At 44.5% G+C, this 27,196-nt stretch overlaps 1 protein-coding gene across 6 annotated transcripts in view; it reads left to right on the forward strand.

The window, feature by feature from the left end:
* The window catches only part of cadps2 (Ca++-dependent secretion activator 2), a 178,785-nt gene that overhangs the window by 106,579 nt on the left and 45,010 nt on the right, over positions 1–27,196 (forward strand). For all 6 annotated transcript variants that reach the window (XM_084363304.1, XM_084363307.1, XM_084363305.1 and 3 more), the window contains exons 13-17: positions 7,932–8,119; positions 19,285–19,386; positions 22,229–22,292; positions 22,734–22,857; positions 23,134–23,234. In XM_084363304.1, the coding sequence (XP_084219430.1) occupies positions 7,932–8,119; positions 19,285–19,386; positions 22,229–22,292; positions 22,734–22,857; positions 23,134–23,234 (579 nt within the window). The remainder of the gene's footprint in view (positions 1–7,931; positions 8,120–19,284; positions 19,387–22,228; positions 22,293–22,733; positions 22,858–23,133; positions 23,235–27,196) is intronic.

Genomic DNA, 27,196 nt, shown 5'->3' on the forward strand with positions numbered 1-27,196 from the left:
TCAGACACATTAAAACACAGATACCAATCATCGGAAAAATGCCGAATATCGAGTTTAAACCCAACAAATCTCCTGCTCCGTCACAAATCTATACTGATGAATCGAGGCCTCCCAGTTTCATTGTACGCTTTCTACCTTCACTGTGGACCTACTATATAGAGCTACAGTGGGCGGGAACGTAAAATCAATGAATGAATCAATAAAAACTACACAGTTATCTTCCTGTATACTCCTCCTGAAGCCTACTGTAAAGCTATTTACATCCAGTTCCACTTTGAGGCGGGACTGAAGGACTGCTGCACTGTGATAGAAGTGGATCGAATAATGACCGCTTCTCCGCAAACGACTCGTGTCTTCTGTCTGATGTGAGGTTGGAGTTATAAACTGTAGATACTGCAAAAGTACTGTAGATCAACCGTGCAAGCAGCTCATCACAACACATTCTTACGTTTAGCGTTGGGCATCGACCTGCCGTAGTAATTATTCCAGCAACAAAGGGAGGAGGTCAGGTGACGAAGTATGAAGAGCGAGAGAGTCCACGTGAGGAGGAGGTTGTGTTGGATGGTCGGGCGAAACAAACACAGTATTTGAGGACGGCTGTTCGTGTCCATAGTTGAGTTACATCACGTACTAAGTTTCTAATCTAATCTACATAAACACATAAGTTAACGTACTTATTTCAACCCAAACGTAACCAAACTGCGACCGTACGATGAAGGTTCAGTGCGCCGGTCGCTGGTGTGCTGAATAAGATGACTTGTGTTTCAAGAGGCGGAGGGGATGCTCGTGTTTCAGACGGTGTTTCAACATTTGTAAGCTTGAAACCACTGGATGTTTTTAAAGAGACGTCAGGACAGTTTGCAGCCGTCTTCTTCAGCATCTTTTCCGAACCCTAACCGAGCCCTAAACCTGAACCAACACCGGACAGCGTTGTCAGAAGCTGTTTGCAGAAGCGTTCGCTGCCAACATTTATCCCACGATCGCGTCGAAGCCCTCGACTGAAACACAAACTGAGACAGATGTTGAGGAGTCAACTCATCCTGATTGTGCTGCGTTTGTGTTCTCGCCCCTTTTTAAAAGCAGCAGAATGAAGAGATGTTCAGCAGAGTGACATCTGTGCTTTCTTTCATTTCTCTACCTGCCTCACCAGGACTCCCTCCAACTCTGCAATTAGACCGATCCATTCACGCCGCCCCTCCAGCTCCCTCTCCTCAGCCTTTTGTGAAAACTCAAGGGCTTTGTGTTCCAGCCTGAGCCCCTTTTCACCAAACGCTCTGAGAAAAGGCCAGTGCCTCGGCGTGGGGGGACATCTGTTGAGAAGTGGCTTGGATTCATGTCATAGCCGGGGTCATATTTTATTCACAAAGAGTTGAACCCAACAACAACAACAGTAATTAGGCAGAAATTTGGTTGGTAGCTGGGGCCCAGAGTCCCACTAACGGGATCACAGTAGTTCCCACTGACGATTGAAGGGTTAAATTCCAGAGTGAAGCTGCTGCTGCTGGTCCCGTGAAAAAGTTTCTCCATCCGTGTAGGTGGAAGCACCAGGGGAAAGGAAGTTATCGAATTAGCTTAATCCAAAAACATAACACAGTGTTACTTGGAATTTGGTTGTGATTAACCAAAAGAAAACATTTCATCTGCGCTGAGACCAAAGACAGCCCGTCCTTAAAGCGACAGGGCGGCTGTGGCGTGGGCTTGTTTTCTCAGGCGGATCGTTGTGACGATGCTGAGCCAACGATCCGGCTAAGTCTAGGCACAAACACAAACAAACAAAGATCGTGTTTTGGCGTAGAATACCTGGTCCTGTCCCCACAAACATGATACTGGAAAGAAGCCAGATCTATTATAAAATATTCAGTGGTTTCATGCTTACAAATATTAAAACCGTCTGACCTTCACGACACCACCGTGACCCTCGCCTCCCGATACAGAAGTCAGCTGCCGACATTTTTTCGTTCGTGCAGTGCTGATGTCGATGTGAACGCAACATTTGTCTTCTCTTTATCAACACATGGTGGGTTTTTCCTCTCTCACCCTCACTTTCCTTCATAAAGAGCCTTGAGTTACTTGCTGTCGTTCGCCAGGTGAGGGCGGCAGAACAAGTTTAAAAGACAACATTAACATATCTCCACCTGATAAATGTGTTCTGGTTCAGATGGGTCGGTTGCCTTCCACATCCTGCAGAGCATCATGGTCCATCATGTCCAGCATGTGCTCCACTTTTAGCTTCGGTCTGTAAGAACAATGCTCACAGACGACATTTCCAACAAGTCATACAGATTTCTGAAACGCTCAGCAGCGCGTCATCATCATATAGCTATTTCCAGCCGGAGGTTGACGCTTGTAACTTTAATAGTAGCAGCCTTACAAACTGTCAAAGCAAAGAAAAGTAGACGCAGAGGGAAGGTAATTTAGTGAATGACGGGAACATGAATACGTGTTTGTCCTCATTGGAGACCAGCTGGCGTGTCTTCTTTATTAGTGGCGGTGTCAAAGGAAAAAGGTTTACAGCGGCACACTGAGCCAAGAATGCTAACGTTAGCCACCAGAAAAGCCACAGAAAGCCCCCGCCAATAGATGCCCCTGAATCCTACACACTGGACCTTTAATTCATGGACGGACACTCAGCTGAGATTTCTTTTTAAGTTGGTGGAAACCCACACAGAGCTCACAGGACGGTGAATGTTGGCCTCACATTCCTGTTTCTGATACTTCTCAGTCAAACTGAGTCAGGATTACTTGAACGCGATGAGCACGTCACGGACTCTGTGTACGTGGTGAAGTGCCAGTCGAGTGCTCGTACAAACCTACAGCCTCTCAACCTGTTAAGAACTGGCTTGAAAACAAAAAATCAAAATCTCAACAAAAAAAAAAAAAAGTACTTTCCCAGAATGAGCGGAGTCTTAAATCGTGGTGTGAGCGTCAGTGTAGATCTCAGTGGGTCTGAGTGACACGAAGCTGGAACGCAGCACAAATAAATTATTTAATTTGACATTTTAGAGTGAAAATCCACTTCAGTTGATGCAGCTGCAGCCAAAAACCTCTAGAAAGCCACAGCACAACATCTGAGCAGCAGTTGGTTAGAGATGTGTAGTCGAGACGTATCGAGGCGAAATCTCAAAGTGTGCCATTTCAGATTTCTCACGTTACAGCCAGTAAAACTTCTAATTACATTTAATTTTATATTTACATCACTGAAGGTATTCAGTCCGTCTAAATACAGCTGTTCCTGGCCTTGACTCTGTGGAGTCTCAGCTGTTGTGCAGCATATCGTTTGTATTGTAGGCACCAGCTAACGCTTTTTGATGCTTTGCTCCGGGGTCGGACGTTCGGTTTGGGTATAAATGATTATGATGTGCTTTTAGCTGAGCTTCTTCACATTAAGTGGTGCTACATGACGATGTTGCTACATGATTAGCATGCCCCTTCACGGTGTGTTGTGTAATGTGACGCTCTCGGGATCTAGAGGTTTGATTTCTGGTTATGTTTTCTGTCTTCTTGGTAACTGAGGACACAGCAAAAGAGGTTTTTTGCATGTTGTTGTTTGTGAATCAGCTTTTTCCTTTTCTTCATTAAAACTGTAATGAAGACTGAGTGAAATATTTAAAGCTATAAAACAAAATTCAGCCTGGCGGTGATCTCCACTGCACTTAGAGTAAACTTTTGTAGGACAGAAGGAAACTGGATCGTCAGCTGACAGTTCGATCGGCAGCAGCCTGTTGTCGTCCCACGACCCCTCATCCTCCCTGAACCTCTGACCTTTGACTCATAAAGCTAAATGAGATCATGGAGAATGAGCAGTGAACTGGACGACGCCTGAAGACCAGCATTTACCTCTTTTAATCCACAGAGCCGTGACGTGACTCTGACCCACTTTGGTTTCCTGTCCGTCTTTGTCTCGCGTCTCCACCTTTGTTTTAACCGGACGAGGACTCGTGTGTCTTCTCCTCCCGTCAGTCCCGTCCGAGCCTGCAGCCGTCAAATTAACTTGCCACCATTACAGACTCTGATATAATTACTCAGATCAATGCATCCGCACGGCTCAGCCTCCTGTTCTTTTTAAACCTGAAGCCGCCCAGTGAGTCTCTCACATTTGTGTTAATTAGAGGAATCTGCAGAAGAAGAAGCGCGAGGCTCCAGATTGCTCTGCAGCGTTGACACGGAGAGATGAACGGCTGACCTCACGGAGAAAAGAGAAAAAAAAAGCCAAACAACAAAATGCTCGGAAAGATTTGCCAATATTTGTGTTTGTCGTCGGGGTTTGATTAATGCAGCGATGGTTTTTTAAGCATTTGAGAGAAAACCACTGCTGCTGAACAGAACAAACATCAGCTGTTGGAGCGGGTCCAGTCTGAGTCCAGTCAGACGGGAACACACATACTGACATTTAAGAGCTTTAACAAAACCTAATAAGAATATCGGCGCTTTTTTTAATGAGGATCCCTTTAATCTGGTAATTAAAGAATTGTTCAGTGAGCGGAAAAGTTCAAAAATAAACCTGGTGGAAGTTTCTGAACGACGTTAAACATATCGTTGATTTTCTAAACAGCAACGTCTTAACTGCAGATGTATTTATGGATACTGATATTTTTTTTTGATGAGCTAATAATGTCGGATGTTTTGTAAACACAAATATTGAAGGAAGGAAAATTAGAGCCTGACTGATACGAGACTTTTAGGACAGATTTCAATATTAGGAAGTAATGAAATGAGGATGTAGACATGTCGGCCAAATATTTTAAAGGATATATTTTAACACTAAACTTTCTAAACTTTTGTCCAAAATGAGATCTGTGGATCGAAACAGTAAACTTTACTGGAAATGTAATAATTATTAAGTATCTGTATCTGCACTGTTCTGTTGCAGTGTTATTATTGTAGTGTATTGGTGAGAAGTAACGCAGTACAAATACTTTGTTGCTGTACTTCAGTAGATGTTTCAGGTGCTTCTCCTCTCTACATCTCAACACAAACATCTGAACTTTCTCCTGCTCACGTTCAAAACAGCCTCGTTACTTTAGTTTGATGCATTTGAGGTGAATTATGGATTATTGTTATTTGGCGTCATCGCACGCCGCCTTCCCAACATCACCAGACTGATTTCAGACGCAGCGAGACGAAACAAAGACGTAAGAAGACGTAAACTATTTGACGTCCTGGGAATGAGACTCAACAATCAACTATCTTTGTGGTGCGTTCAGGAACAGCTGGGACAAATCCTACTGACTCTACCTTTAACTTTAATAGTCTTTGAATTATATTAATGTGACGTGAGCTTCAGTTAGCTTTGACTAGAAACAGCTGGTAGAAACGTCCTGTAGAGAATCAAAACTCAACTTTTGGATGTTGTGGTTGTTACTGTCAGCTGGTGAACCAAAGACCGATGTTTTCTGACTCTGTGTAAAATACTGTCAAAAATAGCTTTGAATAACAGCAGCAACTGATGTGTATTGTCATTACTGATTAAAACGTTGATTACTTGTCTGATTTATCAATCAGTTGTCACATAAAATCACAGTTTCGCACCATAAACACAGTGAAGAAGATAAAGTCTGTGATTTCTTTAGTTAAATCGCCGACATCGTCCCTCGACTTGTTTAAGACACAAACAGATATGTTGATGTATTTTGAATCAGACTCTTGACAATAAAACATAACTGTGTGTTTCATCTGAATCTAATTTCTGATTTTTGGACCCAGAATGATTTCCCGAGAACCCCTGAGGTAAAAACCTGAAGGATCTGCAGCGTCTCGCTCGCTCAGCTTCCTGTCAGGCGTCTGTAGAAGTGATGAGTGACAAGCCGAGGTGTTCGTATCTTCGGAGCCACACGCCGCTTTCACTTTTTTTGGGGTCATGTCGCTCCTCCGAGGGAGGCGGCGGATGCTGGCGATCTGACATGAAGACGTGGCTGACGGAGCTAACGAGGCAGTCGGCTCGTTAGCCGCTAATTGAGCGGTCAGCGCCAAGACTGGAGTTCGCCATCTGTTTGTCAGAGAGGAACATCTTGTCGCTTCGCGCCCGTCGACAGGCCCCTCTCTCTCTCCGTGGTGTGATATTAATAGCTCGAGCTCACAGACGGACGGGAAAAAAATGAAAAAAAGAAACTGGAGAAAATGACAAACAGAGGGGGGAGATGGGGAGGAGGGGGGAGACACTAAAAGGCCTGCAGAGGAGGAATCTGCCAGGTCCAGTTAACCCCGACAGGAAGCAGCATGTCAGCGAGCGTCGACGTAAAATACTGGAAGTGACGCCGTCTAATTTAAGTCCTTAAATGATCTTTGATGCAGTTAAACTTACAGAAATGGTTCCTCAGAGCGCCGAGGAGACTTCAAACCAGATAACTTTACTTTCATTCTTTCTCTTCTGTCAGAAGATGAAATCGGTGTCGGCAGTTCCACTTTATTTGCTCGCAGAAATGAGTTGAAAGCTTGAAGAGACGGAGTCTGAGGTTTCAACCAGGAGCATCTCCAACTCTCTGCAGGAGAGCAGAGTTAACGTCTCGTCATCGACCTTCAGCTGTTCTGATGATCTTTGTCCAACCATCACTGTTCTTGTGTCGTGATACATCCTGCGTTGATAAATTAAAACTGGATGGAGACTCCTGTCATTCAAACAGCTGGAAAAAGTCTTTGTTATTCTCATTATAATTCTGGATATTTGTCCTTTTGTTAAGAACAGTTTCATTATTTGCTTCAACCTGTGCAGACAAACCTTCATTTCTCATTTATTTAGATGTAAAACGTGAATGAAGGCACGACAAAGAAAGTAAACACGCTGTTATTCTTAGTTCAAATTAGACTCGACATGTTTCGTGTCAGAGAGAAAACCACGACTCCTCCTCTGACAACAGCAGGCTTTATATAGAAGCTACACCACGGCCCGCTCTGTGAATCACATCTATACGCCCGTACGTGTCGTAGTCTGCGCGTTATACTGACATTAGTACAAATCAATTCATATCACATTCACGTTACATGATTATTACCTGACCGTCAGGTGGAGGGGACGCTTGTGTTTGTGGTGACAGGAACAAGATGTCTTCTTTTCCAACATTTATTCTGGTGATTAGCTTAAAAAATCAATAAAGACAATAAATACATAACAATAAAAGTTGGTGTCATTTCTGTGCCGTCCCTTTCAAACAGCAGATAATCTGAGCGGGAGGATAATCTCTGACAGAAACAATCTGCTCTGAAGGAAACAGTTTCTCAGCAGCTCGTCTTCTCTCCAGAGTCGCGCGTGTGTGTGTGTGTGTGTGTGTGTGTGTGTGTGTGTGTGTGTGTGTGTGTGTGTGTGTGTGTGTGTGTGTGTGTGTGTGTGTGTGTGTGTGTGTGTGTGTGTGTGTGTCAGCGCGGCGGAGGTGCTAATTTGTTAATGTTCCTTCCGTGAGGAATCTTAATTAGCGTTGTAAGTTTCATGCCTAATTTAGTGATTACGTGCCGGCTGAATGGACTAATGAACATCTCAGGATGTTCCCGTCGCTCCACACCTTCACTTTCTGTTTCTTTTCTTTTTCTTTTTTTTTTTCTTTCCCACTCACAGAATTAATAGTTGAAAGGTTAACCTTTACACTTCTCTGCTTAATTGTGGTAAAGTATCGAGGATATTTATTGAGTTTGTGGAGCCAAAAGGTGAGCGATGTTAGTTCAAGTGTGTTAACGTCTCCCGTGGTAACGGGAAGCTGTGAGGGAGGAGTCCTGGTTATCTTTCAGCGTGGCTGTTCAGCCGTCAGTGGAGACCAGCGGGGCCTGGTTTATTAAGATGTTCTAAGGTTTACAGTTGAACTTCGTCTTAAGGTTATTTTCCTACGATTTGCTTGTTGTTGAGCATGAAAAAGCCTCTTTAAAGGCTGAATAGAAAACTAAAAGATCGCTCTCAAGTGAAGAACCGGGGAAAATTATAATCTCTCGTGTGTTTTTTTCTCCAGGGTTGGTTCAGTCCCGGTCAGGTGTTCGTCCTGGACGAGTACTGCGCTCGATACGGCGTCCGCGGCTGCCACCGTCACCTGAGCTACCTGAAGGATCTGATGGATTACTCAGAGAACAACGTGCTGGTCGACCCCACGCTGCTGCACTACAGCTACGCCTTCTGCGCCTCCCACGTCCATGGAAACAGGTACACCAGTCAACACTGGTAGAATAGGTCTCAGCTCATGATAGCGATAGCTACGCTACACAGGTGGTGCAGGGTGACGTTCCTGTCCACCGCCGCAGAGACCATGAGGTTACCTCCCAGCACGGCTTCGATTGTAGGTCAACGGAAATTATTCAAATGGTTATTTATGTTGAATAACACTGTTATCGTCACACACGGCTCCAGCTATCACTGATTTTAGTGATACTGGATCATCCCCCTGATGTCCTCCAGCTGCCCTGCCTCAACTCGCTGTGGTTTAAGTCACGTTGCACCTGTGAAGACGCTGCAGACGAGTTTTTGGCGTTGACACTATCACAGGAGCGTTGTACCAAATCTCAACAGCCTCTACAGACATCATGACAGAGCTGAAGAGGATGTTGACAAAGGGACAGTCACAGTGAGAGAAGGGAGAGTCAATCTGAGACTGGCGTTCAGTCGCTAAGTAAAAGGCTGCAGACAGACGCCGAGCGGGACTTGCTGCAAGATATTGTCTCTGGTTCAGGCTACTTTAGCTTTGGCGTGCTGTTACTTTGCACGTAACGTCACATTACTTCAAATACTAAAATAGTGTTGTTTAAAGACCATTACAGAGTCGGAGCAGTGGCTTCCTGCAGCGTCTACAGTGATGACCTCATCCTTCATGAAGGCATCACCAACAAAGTTTTGAACAATCACTCAGCATCACATTAAACCAAACTGCAGCTGAGATCTGTTGTATTACACTGTGAACTAAACCCTCACTCTCATGTTATTACATCACATTAACACGGACGTCGTGAATATGCTCAGTCACTTTGTGCGTAAAGCTCCACTCCGTCAGAGCACTTCTGTGAGCAGACTGTAATTTGAACTTTACATTATTCTGCATTCTTCACTGAGCACAGATGCTCTTTTTCAGCCACACACAGTCTGAATCCAAATGTCTGAACTTCCACACACTTTACAGACGTCGTTTGTGGCACACAATCATGAAGTCTGGACGGTTGAGCGCTCTCCAAAGACGCGTTGCAGCGAGTCGAAGCAATGAGTCGACTCTGGGTGCATGTTTCACCCAAACTGTGAGAATTATAAAACAAAGAGGGTCAACACGTTTATATTAAATGTATTTGAAGACTTCTTTTATTATATACTTTAAACATTATGAACTTTTTTTGACAAAATAATTTTGACTCTTGTTTGTGTGTTTTGTTAAATGAAGGGACCTAAAAGCTGGATGTGATTTTCTCAAAGTATTTCCAAGGACGAGAATGATCGTCCACACTAAAAGGCTCGATGCCGTCAAATGCAAATTCATTTATGTGTTCAGATCCGCTCAGATAAATACTCAGAGTTACAGGTTCAAGATCTCAGCACTGATTGCGTTCACGGCAACGACTGGAGATTCAATCGCATTCACAGGTGACGGTGAACACGTCAGACACGTCATATGACCGGACACTTTCCGGTATGTCTGGTAGAAACCAAACTGACACCGAAGAACTGGCTGCGACAAAGACCGACTCTTGTGTCGCCTTTATCCCGGCCAAGAAGCTGCACTTGAACGCACCCCGACCTGCCAACATGTACGCATTTTTCGTACTCGGCACGCATTTTGACCCTTGAGTACGCTTGTACGAATTGCTGCTCTCCACGTGCGCATTTTGTTGCATCTCGCAGTTCGCCGGTTTCAGTTTCTATGCAAGTTGAATCTATGAAGTTGATTCTGCCGCTGAGCCACAACAATCTGCGTGTAAGTGGAGTGAAAAGCTTTTGGCCAATCAGAGCGCTACATTTTAACACCCTCGCCCACCTGCCCCTCCTCGCCAAATGATTTGCACGTTCAATTCAGGTCAGCGCCTCGAGCAAGCCAGGGTGGCCGGACAACCGGTCCCTCTTCGCCCGCTTGCTGTCGCTGCTAACCGCCTGCATCCCTACAGATCTCAGCCAATGCAAACAGCATTGAAAAGGTGAAATTAAGACGTTGAGTTTACCCGACAGTGTTGTTAACCACTCGTCAAAGTTACTGTGTGTGTGTTGCAAATAGTGTAGCGCCAGTTAAAATGAATGAAGCTTTTACTGGAGGTGGTCTGAAGTATTTTATTCCTCGAAGCAATTCTTTATGAACAACAACAACAACAACAATGTAAGAGTAAAAATAAAAACAAATAGACAGCCATTAGTCCAAACATCTATAATTAGCTTGTGGCATTTAGCTTTACTTTACATTAAACAAACTTTAATTTCAACACAAACATAAATGAACCATGAGCCTTTACATGTTGCCGCTTTCAGCCGGGCTAATAAATCACTCTCGTAGTTATAGTCCTTTATCCGTGAATGTCCTTATATCCATGTGACGCTTGTTCACCTTCCTCAATCAATTTACCGTCCATTCGCTCCTTTTCTGTTTACCAAACCCTTTCAAAATAAAATACACCTGTTTAACAGGGGTTGGTGTTTGTACTCAGGTCTGCACACCACAAAAGACTGCAGCTGGAGGCCAATAAGCTCGTTTGTCTACGCCTGCGTGAGAGGAAAACACCTCTTTGCGGATATAAAAAACATTCTCATGATTAAGCAGCATCTCTCAGGCCACTCATAGAGAATATGTCTGATTAAAGGTTAATAGCGCCGCTCCAGGACTTTGTCTTTTAAACATCAACAAATGTCGGGTTTTTTGGCGTTCGCTGAAACGGTCGCTCCAGTTTGTCCTGGGAGGACGGTCCTGTCAGGGCAGCCTGGCTTCAGTCACCTTCAGGCCTCCGCTGATGGCCAGTAAACTATATGAGCAGCAGCAGTGTCTTTTAGCCACTTGTTGGCATCAGCGTCGCTCCAGCAGTTCAGTTCTCCACTTCACTCCCGGCAGCCCCCTCGCTTGACTCCCCGGCTGGTAATTACTGATATCTGTGCTTTCTCTCTTTGTCGACTCATTTAGTCAATTAGAAAGTGTAATGATTAGCTTCTCCAGTAAATCGCCAGATATAAATTGGGTGGTTGGGGGCTGGGGAGGGGGTACTGGAATTGGCTTTTTGTCAGTTGGAGCTCTAATTTGAATAATTGATGCCCATTCAGGGCTCCTGGAGCTGCCTGAGTGGGTGTGGATGGGAAAAAAGAGGGTTTTGGATGGCTGGCAGGCTCGGAGGTGGAAAAAAAACAAACTTAATTACAGAACTCAAGTTTTCCCTGGAGGGCTGCTCGAAGAGACGAAAAACTACGTCAGGAGGCAGAGAGGACAAAGAGAGACGCTACAGAATGATCAACAGAAGAGTACTTGACTATTACTTCAAGGCGATATATTGAGAGTGTCAGACTGTGCTTTTCTCATGAAAACTCTCCTCTGTTCTGACGGAGAGAAACCTTGATTGAAGATGTAAATATCTTCCTGATATGTGAAAAGCCTCCCACGGGTGATGTCAGATTTTCAAGGTTCGTTGGAGACTTTTAACCCTCGGTGGGCCAAGATCCGTTTAGATAGGTGTCATTGTCAACGTCTGCATATATGTTTTTGTTCACAAGTTCAAAGAAATGATTACATTTTATTTGTGTGATGAAAGATTTTCCATAACTTTGGTTTTTCTTCTTTGAAAATCCCTCCGAGTTCGACTCCGGCTCGACACGTTCTCATCTCCTTTCTCTGTGTTTTATCAATGATGGTTTATTCTCAGGTGCTGAGGTTAGGCCTTTTTTTATCTTTTCATGATGTCAAGAGTGAAAACAGCTTTTTAAAAAGAAACACTTATCTGTTCCCCCAACGTCCACTGGTTGATTCTGTGTCACGCTGCCAAGTGTTTTCTAACAGAAAATCCTTCAGCAGTCGAACACTTTATTGTTTAGAGTGTTTTACCAACATGTTTCATGTTTTACAGCAGTTTGAAAACACACATTTCTCTCTTTACTTTACAAGTCTTAAGGATTTTGCAGTGCATTCACCACGCCACCGCAGTGAATACAAGCCAGAGGTGGCGAAAGTCCACACATCCTTTCTCAAGTAGAAGTACTGACTCAGCTTCTTTCCTCCAGTAAAAGTAATCGAGTACAGGCTCTGACATGTACTCAGAGTATCAGAGTAAAAAGTCTCCCTCTGAAGGACATTTGTGGTCAAAGCTAACTGAAGCTCACGTCATGTTAATATAATTCAAAGACTATTAAAGTTAAAGGTAGAGTCGGTAGGATTTGTCCCAGCTGTTCCTGAACGCACCACAAAGATAGTTGATTGTTGAGTCTCATTCCCAGGACGTCAAATAGCCACATGTTGGGTTGGTAAAGCGTCCCGAGCAGCAACAAAGAGAGAAAATAAGAAACTCTCTGCAGATACGAGACACTAACACGCCTTTTCTCCCCATTCCAGCCTCCCTCTCTGTCTGTTCACGTCTTCTTACGTCTTTGTTTCGTCACGCAAATGAAATCTATCCGTCCATTTCCTGCTAGTGAAATTTTGCACAGACGAAGAAAACTCACTTTGAAGACTCATATCAGCAATTTCATCCTTTCTGTCACGACCATAGGTGAGGGATGAAACGTAGATCGATCCACCAAACGCTTTGCCTTCTAGCTCAGCTCCCTCTTCACCCCAACTATCCGATACCACGCTTGCATCACCGCTAACGCCGCATCAATCCGCCCGTTGTGAACAAGAACACAAGACACTTCAACTCCTTGACTTGAGGCAGCAACTCACTCCCAACTCAAAGGGAAAACCAACACTCTCCTCCTCCCAGCTGCACCTTGAGATCCTATAGATGAAAGATGCAACGCAGAGCGCTCGGCGTGGTTTGAGACACAGTTTTATTCAGATTTTGAAAAAGCTCCAAGCTGCATCATCAGTATCTGTGTCAGACAGCTGGTTTGACGTCACACTGTATTGTAAAAACAAGTCTGTTAAATTGTGCCTGAGTTTATCAGGAGACATCTGAAATGATCAGTGTCCATGTGGCTGTTGAGGTCGTTACTATTTTGTGGCGCTGGACCTGGTGGAACAGCTGCACCTGCGCAGGTGACGCGGCGCTGACACTTTGATTTGTCTCCTGCTGGTCTGTGTGGGTCTGATGAGACGGGTGTGTTTGAACTGGGATCGGGGTTAAAGGAGCATTACCAGAGCCGGAGGGGGGAGGCCGGGGTGTCGGGTCCGCTCGCCTCCCTCTCACCTGTCACGTCCGATCTCGTCCTCGCCGAGCCATCTCCACCACACTGACGCGGGATGCGACAGGAGCTTTTACCTCCCCCAACCCTTCACACAACAACCTCCCGTCTCCACAGAGGTGACACACATGATCACCTGCCACTCAGCCTAATCTCCTTTCCACACCTCTTAAGGTGAAGTGGCGTCCACCCCCGGTACCCTGCCACGCCGCTCGCAGAGCTCCGCTTGTGACGACTCCTGTCAACTGCCATCAGAACTGAGCAGCCGGAGGGTTTGGTAGGATCCCGCGGGCGGATATGGTGCTTATCGTTTACACTCGAGCCACATGGAGTGTAAACACACAAACCTGAGTCTGCAGACCCCCTCCTCCCCTCCACGGGCCCAGCCCCCCTCCACGGCCCCGGAGCGGCGCTGACAGCAGCCTCGCCTCCAACGCGCTCGCTTCATTTAGCAGCAACAATGTGTCTGAACCCCGACAAGCTGTCGCATCGCTCCCCAACTCGGCCGTGTGAGTCCAAGCATGAACGCACATCTGACTGGGTTTAATGGCACAAGTACGGCGAGCCACCAAACCAAACACCGCGCCGCGTCGTGTTTCTGCACACTCGCCCGCGCTTTACGTCTGGCTCACAGCCAATTTGTTTCATCGTCCGATTTGTTTTTTCTGCCGTAATTCGCTTCAGAGGAAGTGGAAGGTGTGAGTGACATTTAGGGGAGCGTCACATGTCGCCCGAGAGCTCCTGATGAGCTCTTTGTGACGATTTCAGCTTCCAACACACTGAAGGGATTGAAGTAGCAACCTTCTTCTCATCTGTGCTGTTGTGATATTTCTCCTTTCTGGAGTTTTCACAGGAATGCAGCATAAAGTGCAGGAATGGTGCGTTGTTGTGCAACTTCATCGATTGGAAAATTCACTTCTCTCTAGATTTGTCTGTGACCAAAACCTGCACAGATCAGTCCTGAAATCCAGCACCGAGACGAAAGGTGTGTGTTTTTTCTCTTTTTGGAGAACAACTCGACAAAAACCCCCGAGGGCAAAATAGGAAATTCTTGCAGTTGTATTCATTATAACTCTTTAAAAAGACGAGAACTGAAGACCTCTGTTGTTGGGTTTGTTTTCAGAATGCTTGTTTGAATTTAAAAACAACTAAAATAAAAGATTCGGTCCAAAGAGAAAAACTGAAACATCGAAACAAAATTCCTCCACTTTGTCGGCACATGAGGTTGTTTTTAGAGATGAAATCTGAGTTAATGAAATGAACAAAACAATCAGTTTTGTGACGTTTTCTGCTTCTTCTCTTCGTCTCGTATCATTTTCAACTGAATGTGTTTGTTTTTAACTGCTTTTTGGACAAAACAAGACATTTGAAGATGTCACTTTGGACGCGATGGCAGATTTTCACTTTATTTTCTGACATTTTAAAGTCAAAGCAATTTATTAAAATACAGCAATCGAGACGAACCGGTGATCGAAGAATCGCTCGTTGCAGCCTGAGTCATTTTATCAGATCTAAATATTTCAGTGCAGCAAAAACCATTAGGCAATTAATTAGTTTCTTTAAATGTCTCGAGACAGTGTCAACCCACTGATATCTTATAGAGAAAAAAAAGACGCAGTAATTGAAAGTTATTTGCGCTAAAAATAGTAAAAGTGGAGCTCCACCTCTCGTACACTGAGCCGCAGTGTAACAAGTAACATGAGAGCTGCAAAACTGATCAGTCAGTTTTATTTTCTGCCACCTCGCTGCACATGAAACCAAAACTCTTTGTTTGAGGAAGATGAACAACTCGGATTACAGGACAGCTGGCATTAACTGTGAGGGCTTTGGAGCCTCGGGGCATCCATCCATCCCTCCACCTCTGCACCCCTCCACCTCTACATCCATCCAGTCGTCGAAGTCCTCACGTCTTCATTCGTCGTCCCGGAGCGCAGCGAGTCCCGTCGGCTGCTCCCACATGAAAGCGAGCTTTTCTTCTTGCCTTTACATGAGTGAGCACACACACGCTCCTCCCAACAACTCTGCTCTCTGTTCCCTCAGGATTAGCTGGTGCTTGTTAAATAGGGGTTGTGGGAAGTGGTGGGGGTGTGAGGGTGGGGGTGGTGTGATGGCGGCGTGGTAATGAATTGACAGATTTGGGGAACAACAGGGTTTAGAAGTTGTGCTAACAAGTGCTGTTGTGCGGAGAAAGCTGCCTCTCATTACAGAACAAACGGAGGAGAGTGGAGCTGAAGAGAGGCGCCGATGTTCTCGCACAATACACGACCACTTCCTGTTGTCACGCTGCACCTCATCCACCCGACCTCCAGCCACCTCCACCCTCCGAACACCAACCTGCTCCCCTGGAAACTCAACATGCCAAAAAAACATTTAATGTCGTTCAATTACAGCTTTTTTAATTTTTGTCTTTCCATTTTTTTTATTATTTATGAAATAAAATTGAGTTATTTTATGAAACTTTGTTCTTATTTAATTGTATTTTATTCATTTTGTGTAACACGAGTCTGTGATAGATTTATTATATCTTTATATAACATGACATTATTCTTGTTTATATTTCATTTCATTTAATGTATTTTATATATTTCAATTAAATTTTATTTTTTGTAACTTGCTGTCACGAAATTTCACATATTTTAGCTTAAATTGTTGTTTTTTCTGCAGTTATTTTATTTAATATTTATTTTTATTTGATGTAACGACACTTTTTTATGTAATTCTGCATCATTGTGTTACTTTATTTTTATAAATTACATTATAAATTATATTATTTTATGATTTTATGTTCAGATTCTCTATCTGGGATTACATGACACAGTACTGAAGCATTACATTACATTTTGTTCTGGCATTTCTCTCTTTTTATTTATTTATTTAATCATAACCACGCTGCATCATCGATGAGTTACGTCCGTCTTATATATTCTCCGTGCTGTTTGCTGTCAAATAGAAGTTTGTTCTCAGTGATTCCTGGTTAAATAACATTTATTATTATTGCAATATTTATAATTCACAGTAATAATCAGTCACTGTTCACTCTCCTCATCTCACTTGGCTCGCTCTCTGCAGAGCGTCAGACTCTCAGCTTCTCCTTTCTCGTCATGTTTTTTTTAATTTATTTTTTCTCATTTTTTTTTTTACTTGGGAGAGTCAGGAACACGCCGTGAGGAGCTCGGCACAGTTGTTGGTACTCGAGGCGCGGCGGTCAGGGGCTGAACCAGCGAAGGCTTTTATAAGAACAACTCATTAACAGACAACCTCCTCGCTTCTTCCCTCCAGCGACCGCAAGTGCCGTTTGGAGAGGGTTCTTTTCTCTTTCAGCTGCACAGAGAAAGCCCAGAAAGTCAAGGCTGGTCGCTCTGGGTACTGATTGCATTTTTTCCTCTTTTTTACCAGAGTGCCTATTCAGACGAAGGCAAGAAGGGAATGAAAGCTTTACAAACATTAATGAAGCGCTCAACTAACAGTTTTTTCTTTGTCGACTCTCCTCCTGCTGGCCAGGACGAGTTGTGGAGGAGGAAGAGGAGCCTGAGCAGCTCTCTGTTTGATTGGTTGACTCTGAGGTCAGTGTGGAGGGTTTGGCTGCTTTATCAGTTAGTTTGGTGAAAACAAGCCAGTCAAACTTGTCAGAAAGAAAACCAAAGGCAGAAAAACAGGCTCAACATTTTGTTTCATTTTAGTTTTTTTTACTTTCGTTGATGCTTTCATATGAAAAACAAAAGAAGATCGCTGCACCAACGTCACCCGCATGTCTTTGACTTCTTCATGTTTTGGACCTTTAACCTAATATCAGAAAAGTTTTGGTGTTTGCAGCGTTGACGTCTTTTTAAGAGGGGTTTGATGTTTGGTACTTGAAATTCTCAGAGTGGAAAAGAGTTTTATTTTCCTGAGTAGAGGTAAATAAACCACAACCCAGGCCTTTATTTGAAACGAGCTTTTATTTATCATATGAAATGTTGTTTTTTTATTATATTTCTATCTCTAAATACTATTTTCTAAATGAATTCAACAGAAACACTCGTCTTATTCATTTCTTCTACTTTTCTGTTTTTTCAACTACTGTCTTTACTTTCTGCAAATGTTTCACACTAAACTGGCGATAGACAAGTTTTTTTTACTTTGATGTATCATCATAAATGTCAATCGGTGACATCTGGTTCTGGCTAGTTCTGATGGTGCTGCTCGGGCCTCGTCAGTGGCATTTCGGCCGACTGAGCGCGTTGAATCACTTCGCCTGGCCTCTCCGGTGCCATCTGAAACTTTTAATCAGATACGATCACAGTGAGAAGAGGCTATCAGTGAGAGTGGTGTGATGAGTGTTCGGTTTCTCCTTTTTAATAACGACTACAGACGACTGCCACCTGGTGGCATTGAGAGTTTTTCCCTCACAGAACGTACAAGCTGGACATCAGCCGTAGTCTTCGCGGTGCGTTCAGGTGCAGCTTTTAGAGACTCGGGCGGCGGGAGACGGCGCAGTAGTTTCCCTTTTATTGCCGCTAGTTCTTTGGTGTCAGTTTGGTGTATCTGGGTTTAGAGCGGTTCCCTATAAACCTCACTTTCGCTGTGCTATTTTGTCTGCCAAAATCTCCAGAGAGACTGATGCTGCCTGGCGATGCTGTCAGGCTGGCAGCCTGGCACCATTTGTATCTGCTTTTAATGTTAACCGTGCAGATCCGGTCATCAGTGTGGGAGCTGGTTTTGGAGCCGCTCTCCACATTCTGTCGACCTCCCACTGCAGGCGGGGACAACCGGTCGGACACCAGAGCCAGAAACACAGCCGTCATTCACACAGTGCGCACGCCTCAGTTATCAGTTTATTCAGTTTTTGATTGATGTGTAAAAGCTGTTAAACCGAGAGAGAGAGAGAGAGAGAGAGAGAGAGAGAGAGAGAGAGAGAGAGAGCGAGAGAGAGAGCACTGAGTGGAGGGTGAAGCTCCAATTTGACTTAATGTGATTTTGTGTAATTTGATGTAATGAATGTTTGCATTCATTAACCAGTGTGTTGAGCTGAACTGCAGACTGGACTCACTGACTCTGTTTCCATTCATGTGTTATTAAAGACTATTGATGGAAACGCCATAAAAATGCACTTTACAGGAGATGGAAACAGCTTTTCTGAATACGTTCTGATTTAGCAAACATAAACACTGATCAGCTGTTTCTTAGACCAGACTTTTAATGTCAATGTAAACATGTTAGTCCGACTGAAATCATACTAAATCTAATTTCTCATAATCGCACCCGGGTAGTGCTGTTGGAAGTCAATTTGCTCTTTCATGTATGCGCCTCAGTCGGACCTGAACTGGCCTCGGCGTTCTGCTGATGCACCACAGTCCCTGCGCCGGGCATTGAGCCGGTAGTCGTCCGTGGCATAAATCCGTAGCAGGAAGCCGCGATGAAGGTTTCAACATGCCGAGTGCTAGAGCAACAAACACACGTTCTTGGACCATGTTCTCACCGCTCGCTGTGCAGCCGCTTCTTCACTTGTCTGGTATGTGATGTCAACTGGGTGAAGGTCCAGAAGCAACTAGCTGAAACGCTGCATATCGCCACCTACCGGGCTGGAGTCAGACATACGTCCATCAATAAATCGATTCTCCCCTGGTGCTTGTGTACTGGGACTGGCAGTAGACCAATTAAATGGCCTAATTGAGTTGTGACTGTAGCTCGTTTGTACCCAAGCCACTGACAGTAGGCGCCTCCAGCCCGGCTAAACGAGCACGAGAATAACTCATGGGAGGGAGGAAGTGTTCCTGAGCCCATGTAGTAATATCCTGATGCCCCTGTCACACCCGATCATGATCCTATCACCTGTTTACCTGTGGAAAGATCCAAACAGGTTTTAGTTGCTCCAGTTGTTGTCAAAATCACAATAAGCACATATTTACAAATACAAATGAAGTTGATCAGGTAACAGCGTTTTTTTGGATTCAGGGGTTTGCACCTTCAGCCTCTGATCTGTAGTCCAGAGGTGACGATGAAAGTCAGCTGACTGCGTCTTGTGTCTGATGTTTGTGTCTCTTCAGGCCTGATGGGATGGGGACGGTGAGCGTGGAGGAGAAGGAGAACTTTGAGGCCGTCAGGTGTCGTCTCATGGCTCTGCTGGAGAACCAGATCACACACTTCAGGTATGAACATCTTGTTGATCTTGTGAAAGCCAGAGGGTTTCATTTCTGTTCCATGTGGGAATTCAGACGCATCCATCACTACAGTAGTTTTGGTTTTACTTCTCCAGTGTCTGACATCTGGTTAGAGCTGCTCAGAACATTAACAAGATCAAGATCAAGCTGATCAAGATGTTTATGATAAGAGGCTCATACAGCTTTTAGCCACAGGGGCCAACAAAATCAACACAGTATGAATGCTGCTCCGAGCTGCTTTAAGAAAAGGAAGTTTTTACAACCCTGACACGTCTCTTCGTCAAGTACAGAGGACTGACTTGTTTGATTCTGTGTTGGTCTTTACTTAATGGAGGGAAGAGAGCGAATATGTTGTGTTGTTGTGTGTCTTTTTCTCGCCTTTTATTTTGTAATCAGTGACCCTTCAAATGCAGGTTGCTTCGTTGGACTTTGACAGACAGCATGTTTTGCTAAACGTGACGTGATTCGAAGAAAAAAAACGGCCAAAACATATAAAACCAGCGGTATGCTCCTTTAACTCCATCATAATAAACCCGGGCACTCTGGGTATTTTTAGCCCGTTCAGCAGCACACAACAGGTGCAGGACATGCGTCGGCGGCGGCTGATGAGACCTCCCTGCATCTGCGTGCTGCTATTCAGCGCCGCCGCCGCCGTGTGAACACATTGTCAGCCCGGTGTGAAAGCGACAGCCTCGAGACCTTGAGCAACACTCGTCTGAATGGACCTGCGCCATTAACTGTCCCCAAGCCCGGCTCTTTAGACCCTTCACGCCTGAGAGGGGCCCTCCATCTGGCCCCAGAGTGGAGAGGAGGGGCCGGTCGGGGCCGAGGAGGGGGGTCGATCAGCGGGAGTCATTACTGACTCACCTCGACAAGAGGCTAATGCTGGTAAACAATGGCCGGGACAATGCTGGGATTATGCTAATGTCCCCCGGACAAGAGCAGGATTTCCACAGTTTGGTTTAGATTAAAGCTGAGCTCAGCCACTAAACATTCATTTAAGGTTATAAATGTTAAATAAAGCTGCTCGTCTTTACCGCCTTTAATGACGATCATCCCGTCTGACACTGGGAGGAGATTATCTGAAGACGAACTCACTGTGGATCTATTCTTTCATTTAACAGTCGAGTCTCTCCACAACTGGAAATAGAGAGGTTTATTTTGGTGTCATGAACAAACCCTCTAACACCAAGTATACACCACATGGACATAAGTATGTGGACACCTGAACAGCCTCCGCTCTGCGTTTCTTCTCGGGTTTCATGTTGAACCTGCTGCAGAGATTTGATCCCAGGTGTTGGATGAGGTCGAGGTCAGGCCTCTGTGCAGACAAGTCAAGCTTAGCTACCGTCTGCAGTACACGTACTACATGTAACAGTATGTGCTTTGTAAGGGCTGATGAAGTCCACACATTACACATCACATCACATACAGATACATACTCTGGTAAAAGTAGAAGTACTGATTCAACTTCTTTACTCCAGTGAAAGTAATTTGTCCCAGCTGTTCCTGAACGCACCACGTCCCAGGACGTCAAATAGCCACATTTTGGGTTGGTTCTCCCCACTCCAGCCTCCCTCTCTGTCTGTTTACGTCTTCTTACGTCTTTTACGTCTTTGTTTCGTCTCGCTGCGTCTGCCGTGCGTGATGTGCTCTGATAGGTTGATGACGCCAAATAACAATAATCCATAATTCACCTCAAATGCGTCAAACTAAAGTAACGAGCCTGTTTTGAAAATGTGAGGAGGAGAACGTTCAGATGTTTGTGTTCAGATGTAGAGAGGAGAAGTCAGAAGCTGTCAGAGAAATAAATACTCAAGTAAAGATACCTGAAACATCTACTGAAGTACAGTAACTAAGTATTTATACTTCATTACGTCTCTGCTCTGTTGACAAACTCCAGTCCCCACGAAACATGATCCAGGCAGCAAATCATGATTTTCTGCAATCGAGCAAACAGACGAGTTTCAGAGAATTTCAGTGAAATGTCTCTGAAACGGCGCTGAGGTCCGTTCAGACGGACCCTGATCCAGGTTTGACCCACATCACCGTCAGTCTGAAAGGATTATTAATAATAAAAAAAAAAAGGCTGCAGTCAAATATGCAGCTGGAAAAAACCAACCCTCAGTTACTTAAATAATACGCAACAAGTCAAGGTAAAGTGTTGTGACTGTGTCTGTGAGGCTGCACACAAACACTGTTGGTATTTTTACTTAATGACTACTTAACTTAATAATTTACATTTTTCCACAGATGAGAATTTGTTTTTCCTGCCGCAAATGTCACCGGCTGATGAATGAACGTATTATATTCACCCCAAACAACATTACACGTATCCGGCTCGTTAATGGATTAGAATCGTTCATTTAAATGAACATCATGAACTCGTGACTTTCCCTTAAGCATGAACCGAAGTCTGTCCCGATAATGTTTTTAACTTTGTCATATTTTTTTCTTTTGTTTTTTTCCACTCGTGTCAGCGTGAAGGAACAGGACATCTGCCTGTAGGTTTTTGTCCAATAAATGGCTGACCCGCGTGACCGCGTGCCTTTGTTTATTTAGTTCTGTTCACTTGTCAATTAGCAACGTGAAACCTCCTTGAACCGCCTCGCCTGCGCTCAGACGGAGCTGGAGGTGAGAAAAGCTTCCTTCATCAGTGTAATTAGATGAAAGGAAGCAGCCATCTGTTGACGCTGACTGACGTCTTTCTGCCGCTGCTTCCATCTTCCTATTCTTCTTATTCTTATTCTTCTGGGGGGTTTTTTCACGCAGTCGTCCTTGAGATTGTTTCTAAATGTGATGACCGCCCACGTTTTTTTCTCATCTGTAGGTACTGCTTTCCCTTCGGACGACCAGATGGGGCCCTGAAGGCGACGCTCTCCCTGCAGGAGCGGGTACGGGAACACATTTAATTACCTCTGCTCTTCAAACATCGTTGCATTCGTGCAAACTTTCCTGTGTGGAAGTCTGAAAAATGTTTTCCCTGTGAGGTTGTGAGGATCTCAGTTCGTGTGTAGAGGCCACATCCGTCACATCGTGAGCTCGTAGAGATCAGTTAACCTCACAGAATGTGTCTCCTGCAGCTCCCAACGGGCTCGGACCCTCCTGGTACTTTTCTAAATATCAGCTGAGGAAGAAGTGATTTGAAGAGCTGATGATGAAGAGCTTTAACTCTTTGGCCTAAAAGTGTTGGTTCTGGTCAGCTCCGAGTGTTTCCTGCGTGATAACTAACAGCTTGTCGGATGAACCGTTCTGTTTTTCTGTTCTACCCTGAACAGAACCACTGCCCCCCCCCCACAGCTTCATTGAGATGTGGTTGTTTGTGGTTGTTTCAGGTTTTGATGAAGGACATCACCACTCCCGTTCCTCCAGAGGAGATGAAGAAAGTGGTGCAGAAGTGTCTGGAAAAATCCGCTCGGATCAACTACAGTCAGCTGATCGAGTACGCTCAGATCAAAGGTGACGGGTTTATTGTTAACGATTCACGTCAGCTCAGTTCTCGTAGTGCCTGACCCCAGATCAGTCACTGTCAGTCAGAAACGTTGTCCTGAGGGTGGCGGTCGAGGAAATTCATGCATTCATTAGAATCTAAAGGGTTAATCCTCTCAGGAGCAGGATACCAGCAGCGTTTGGTGGTGAACGATGTGGTTTAACCATCAGCTGAGGTTTGTGGGAGATGTAGTCATGTTTGAATGTTTGTGTTTCCATCCCGGATGCTGCGTCTCGGACCTTCAGTGGACACTCAGGCGGCTCCGGAGAAAAGGCTGGAGGACATGATGCGACTGGGAGAGCTCTGCATCGAGGTCCTGCAGCAGAACGACGAACATCACTCTGAGGTATTTTATTGATGGTTTAGAGCCGGAGAGCTCGTCACACTGTGCAAAGACAATGTGCTGGTTTCTTAAAGGTGGCGAACGTGAAGACTTCTCATCGACCTGTTGTGGTGGGACGTAGCACCTCCAAACCTTCGAGTGATCACCAATAATAATAATAATAACAATAATACCCACCTCCTAAGCAGTGCCGAGGTGCCCTTGAGCAAGGCAGTGAACTTCTGAAAGTATGTAATAAAATAAAACCGGATGGAAGATGCATTTATATGTTTTTAACAGGCCTGTCTTGAGTTGGAGACCCCCCGGGCTGAACCATGAACCCAGTAAGAGCTCGTGTTCTGCAGAGTGTTTCGACGGTGTGAAAACTTTTATCCGAGTTAAAGAAAACACGTCTTCTCCGTCTTGTTTGTGTCACATCCATTACAGGAACATTTTAACTCTGCCACTCTCTTTTCCTTCCTTCTTTTCTCTTCTGAATGACGAGAGCAAAGATTCCACGAGTCGCTTGATCATTTCATTAACATTCTTGATCACTTTTCGCAGCAACTGTCCATTTTCTTCTCTCTGCCTTTGTTGGCAGCGCTCACGCTGAAGTGGCAGATGACACGGCAAGTGGCGGCGCTGCATTAACATCTGCGGCGGCGGCACGATGAAAACAACGCCCACGGCCCATATGCACGCGGCGTTTCTTCCGCCGCGGTGTAAAACTGATCAATCATAGGTGTTGAGACGTGGCAGTTTGATCGGCCCTAAGTGGCAGCGTGGCGCTCAGGCATCTGTTTCTGAGCTATTAATAACGGGCCGCGCTCTGCCGCTGCCATGACGACCGCTGAATCTCTGCTCTGATGTTAATTACAAATTAGAGGCTTTTTGTCGGAGCGCCGCCACAAGCTGTCACAGCTTAAATTTAGAGATGAAGCATAATTGTTTCCTCGGCTACTGTCGGCGTCGACGGCGTTCTTACTCCGTCTCTGGTTTTTGTTGTTGTTTATTTTCTGTCAGTTTTTCATTACGACGATGTCAAAGTAACGAGCAAGCGTGTCAGTCCGTACATTTCTCTTAAAGATCCTGCAGGACTTTTCTACTACTGCGTCTGATACGGCTGAACTTTAACTCGAGTTCGCGTTCGCTCTTCTCCCTCGCTGACGAACCGACAAAGCTGTAAATATGCAAGTTTAGCTCATTTACAAAATGTAATTGCTCGACAGGAAAATGTCTCTTATGTCGTCGAAAAGTCCATCGTCAGTTTCTCAGCGTGATCTGGAGGCTTCAAGTTTGCACATCGCACTCGTATAAGTTATATAGTTGACCTGGGTTTGGCTTCAAACTACAGGAGTTGTTAGAAAATGCAGCAGGTACGTCCAGAAGTGCAGAAGGACGAATAAAGAAGAAGAATCTCGTCCATAAACACAAAACATATAAAATCTTGACAATCAGTTTCATTATTTATCTGACTGTCTGTTCTTTGTTTCTCTGTTTATTCCACCGTGGGAAGGGAAGAGAGGTAAGTTAGCCGCTCGTGTTTGTGTTGTTGTTGATCTCCAGGTGTCATTTTAAGTGTTTTTTTATTACACTGTGTATGAAATAATGTGTTTCTGACTGAAAAACATAAACACACAAGATTCAGACTGAATTATGAGTTTTTCTTGAGGACACACGACTTCTCGCCATCGTTTTTTTTTATGGTAATTCTTATTTGTTGGATTGTGTTCATGTTCAGAGGAACAGCTTTTCTTCTGAAAGGTAAATATGACACAAACATATCAAATCAGTTTTATTTACGTCGCCCAAAATCACATCCACTGACCGTAAACCCTCGACTAAAGTCGGGTAAAACTTACTTCAGCCGTACAGATTTATTTTGTTTCACTGTTTTTGAGGACGTCACCTGAGTTATAACACGTTTAATCTGAATCTGACAAAAAGTTATCAATTCCTGATTGGTCAGCAGTGGAAAGTGAACATCCAGCAGGACATCGGGCCGTATTTCAAGATAAAACAACACATTTGATAACGTTAGCATTCAGCCGCTTTCGAGCTAACACTGCTGTTTGACAGTGTCACACCAGACGGGCGGGAAAGCGTAAAATAACCTTGGACACATTTTTTTTTAAGCCTTTAAGTGAAATAGATCGAATCAAAAGAAGCGTTAGCTAGCGGATAATGACACATGTTGTTCTACGTCGATCGGCCATCTTTTTGAGTCGCCGATCAATCAGGAAGTGGTGAAACGACGAACGTGTATGAACAACACCTGAGCACACATTTAATCTGTGTGACTCCAGAAGAAAATGTCCGCCTCGTGAACGTGGTGTTAACTCACGGTCATTAATCCTCGGTCACATTCCTGAATCTCCGAGTTCAGCTGACTTCACTTAAAAAAGCTCCTCATTGTCGCCTCGGCTCTCCTGCGCTCTCCTTCACCTTCCAGATGCTCTCTCAGCAACATGGAAAATATTCAGTAATGACACTTTCTCACATTTTCTTGGACAAAATTGTCGGTGTGAGGAAACGGAGACGCTCGTGTCCTTGGTGGTACAATACGTACATTAGGCCCTTTAAAGCGCTAAACGCTCGTCTGCTCCTTTTCAAATAAAGAGATGTTCTGGTTGAAAACAGGCCGGAGCTGTTTATGACTCCATCACTTCTTCCATTCGTCCTCCTGTCGCTGCTTCTCTCCCGTCTTCTGTCCTCTGTCGTGTCCTTGTCCTTGTTGTTTCTTCTTGTTTTGCTCTCCGACACTTATCCTTTGTTTTCCTCGATTGATCCCGTCCTCCTCCTTTAATCTTTATCCCCTCGCTGTCTGTTTCACTGTTTTCCTCGTCTCCTCCTCCCTTTCCTGATTTTCTTTCCGTTCTCTTTCTTCTTAATGTCTTCCATCCTATTTTTCTTCAGTCTTTGTTTCTACCCATCCTTCTTCTCTTTTGTTCCCCACTTGTTCCTTTATTTTTCTTCTTCTCCACTAATCTCCCTCGTCATCCCTTTGTTTTTTTACCCTATTTTTCCTCAGTTCACTTCTCTCTTTATCCCTCACTACTTATATCTCCATCCCTAATGATTCCTATTGGTCTGTTTTCCTCCCTCTTCCTTATTAACTTCTTTCTGTTATTCATTCCCTCTTCTTCTCTGCTTCTTCTCTCTCTCAGTCCCTAACCATCTTTTATTTTCCCTTTTTTGTTTCCTACTTCATTAAAAAAATTTACCTCCCTTTTCATCCCTTCTTCTTCCATTCACTCCACATTTAATCCTTTCTTTCTGTCTTTCTGTCTTTCTTTTCCCTCGTTACTTTTCTGATACCTCCCCTACTTTCAACCATTTCTGTTTCTTGTCTGGATTATTCCCCCTTTTCTTTCTTTTTTTTGGTTTCTTTCTTGTTATTTGTGTCTTGACATTATTCTCACCTCGGCACTCTTGTTTTTTTCCGTCTCTTCTTCCAGTCCTCCTGTCTTCACCTTTATCTGCCCTCACATGTGTTTTTCTCATATTAACCTCCTCTTCCAACCTGTTTTCCTTACTTTCCTTTCTTCGTGTCTATCTTTGCTCCATCCCGTTTTTCTCCCATCTCTTCCTCCTGAATCCTTTGCTGATTTCTTCTTCTCTCCTTTCCTCTTTCTCTCCGTCTCTCTTGATGGACTGATGGCAGCGTTTATTTTATAGTCAGCCTTCATTGAAATGGATGTCTTGTTGAAGGCAGGTGTTGTAAGTGCTGGAGAATCGTCAGGCTGGTTTAATTCGTTGTCAGTCACGGGGAAACTGAAAAGGCCCGTTTGAAAGGATGAGACGTCCTGCAAGGCCACGAGTGAGAGCCGCTGCCGTGTCACTTCTCTTTCTCTCTGTCTTACATCGCAGCCTCTTCTTCCTCCGTCGTACACAAATACTGACCTCGGTGCATCAGCGCGCGACTCGGTGCCGGTTGCACTTTTCTCTCAGATGTCCTTTACCTGTCAATAGCAGCGGTCACCTGA

This window comes from Pagrus pagrus, assembly GCF_965226575.1.
Source record: "Pagrus pagrus genome assembly, chromosome: 10".
NCBI classification, from domain to species: Eukaryota; Metazoa; Chordata; class Actinopteri; order Spariformes; family Sparidae; genus Pagrus; species Pagrus pagrus.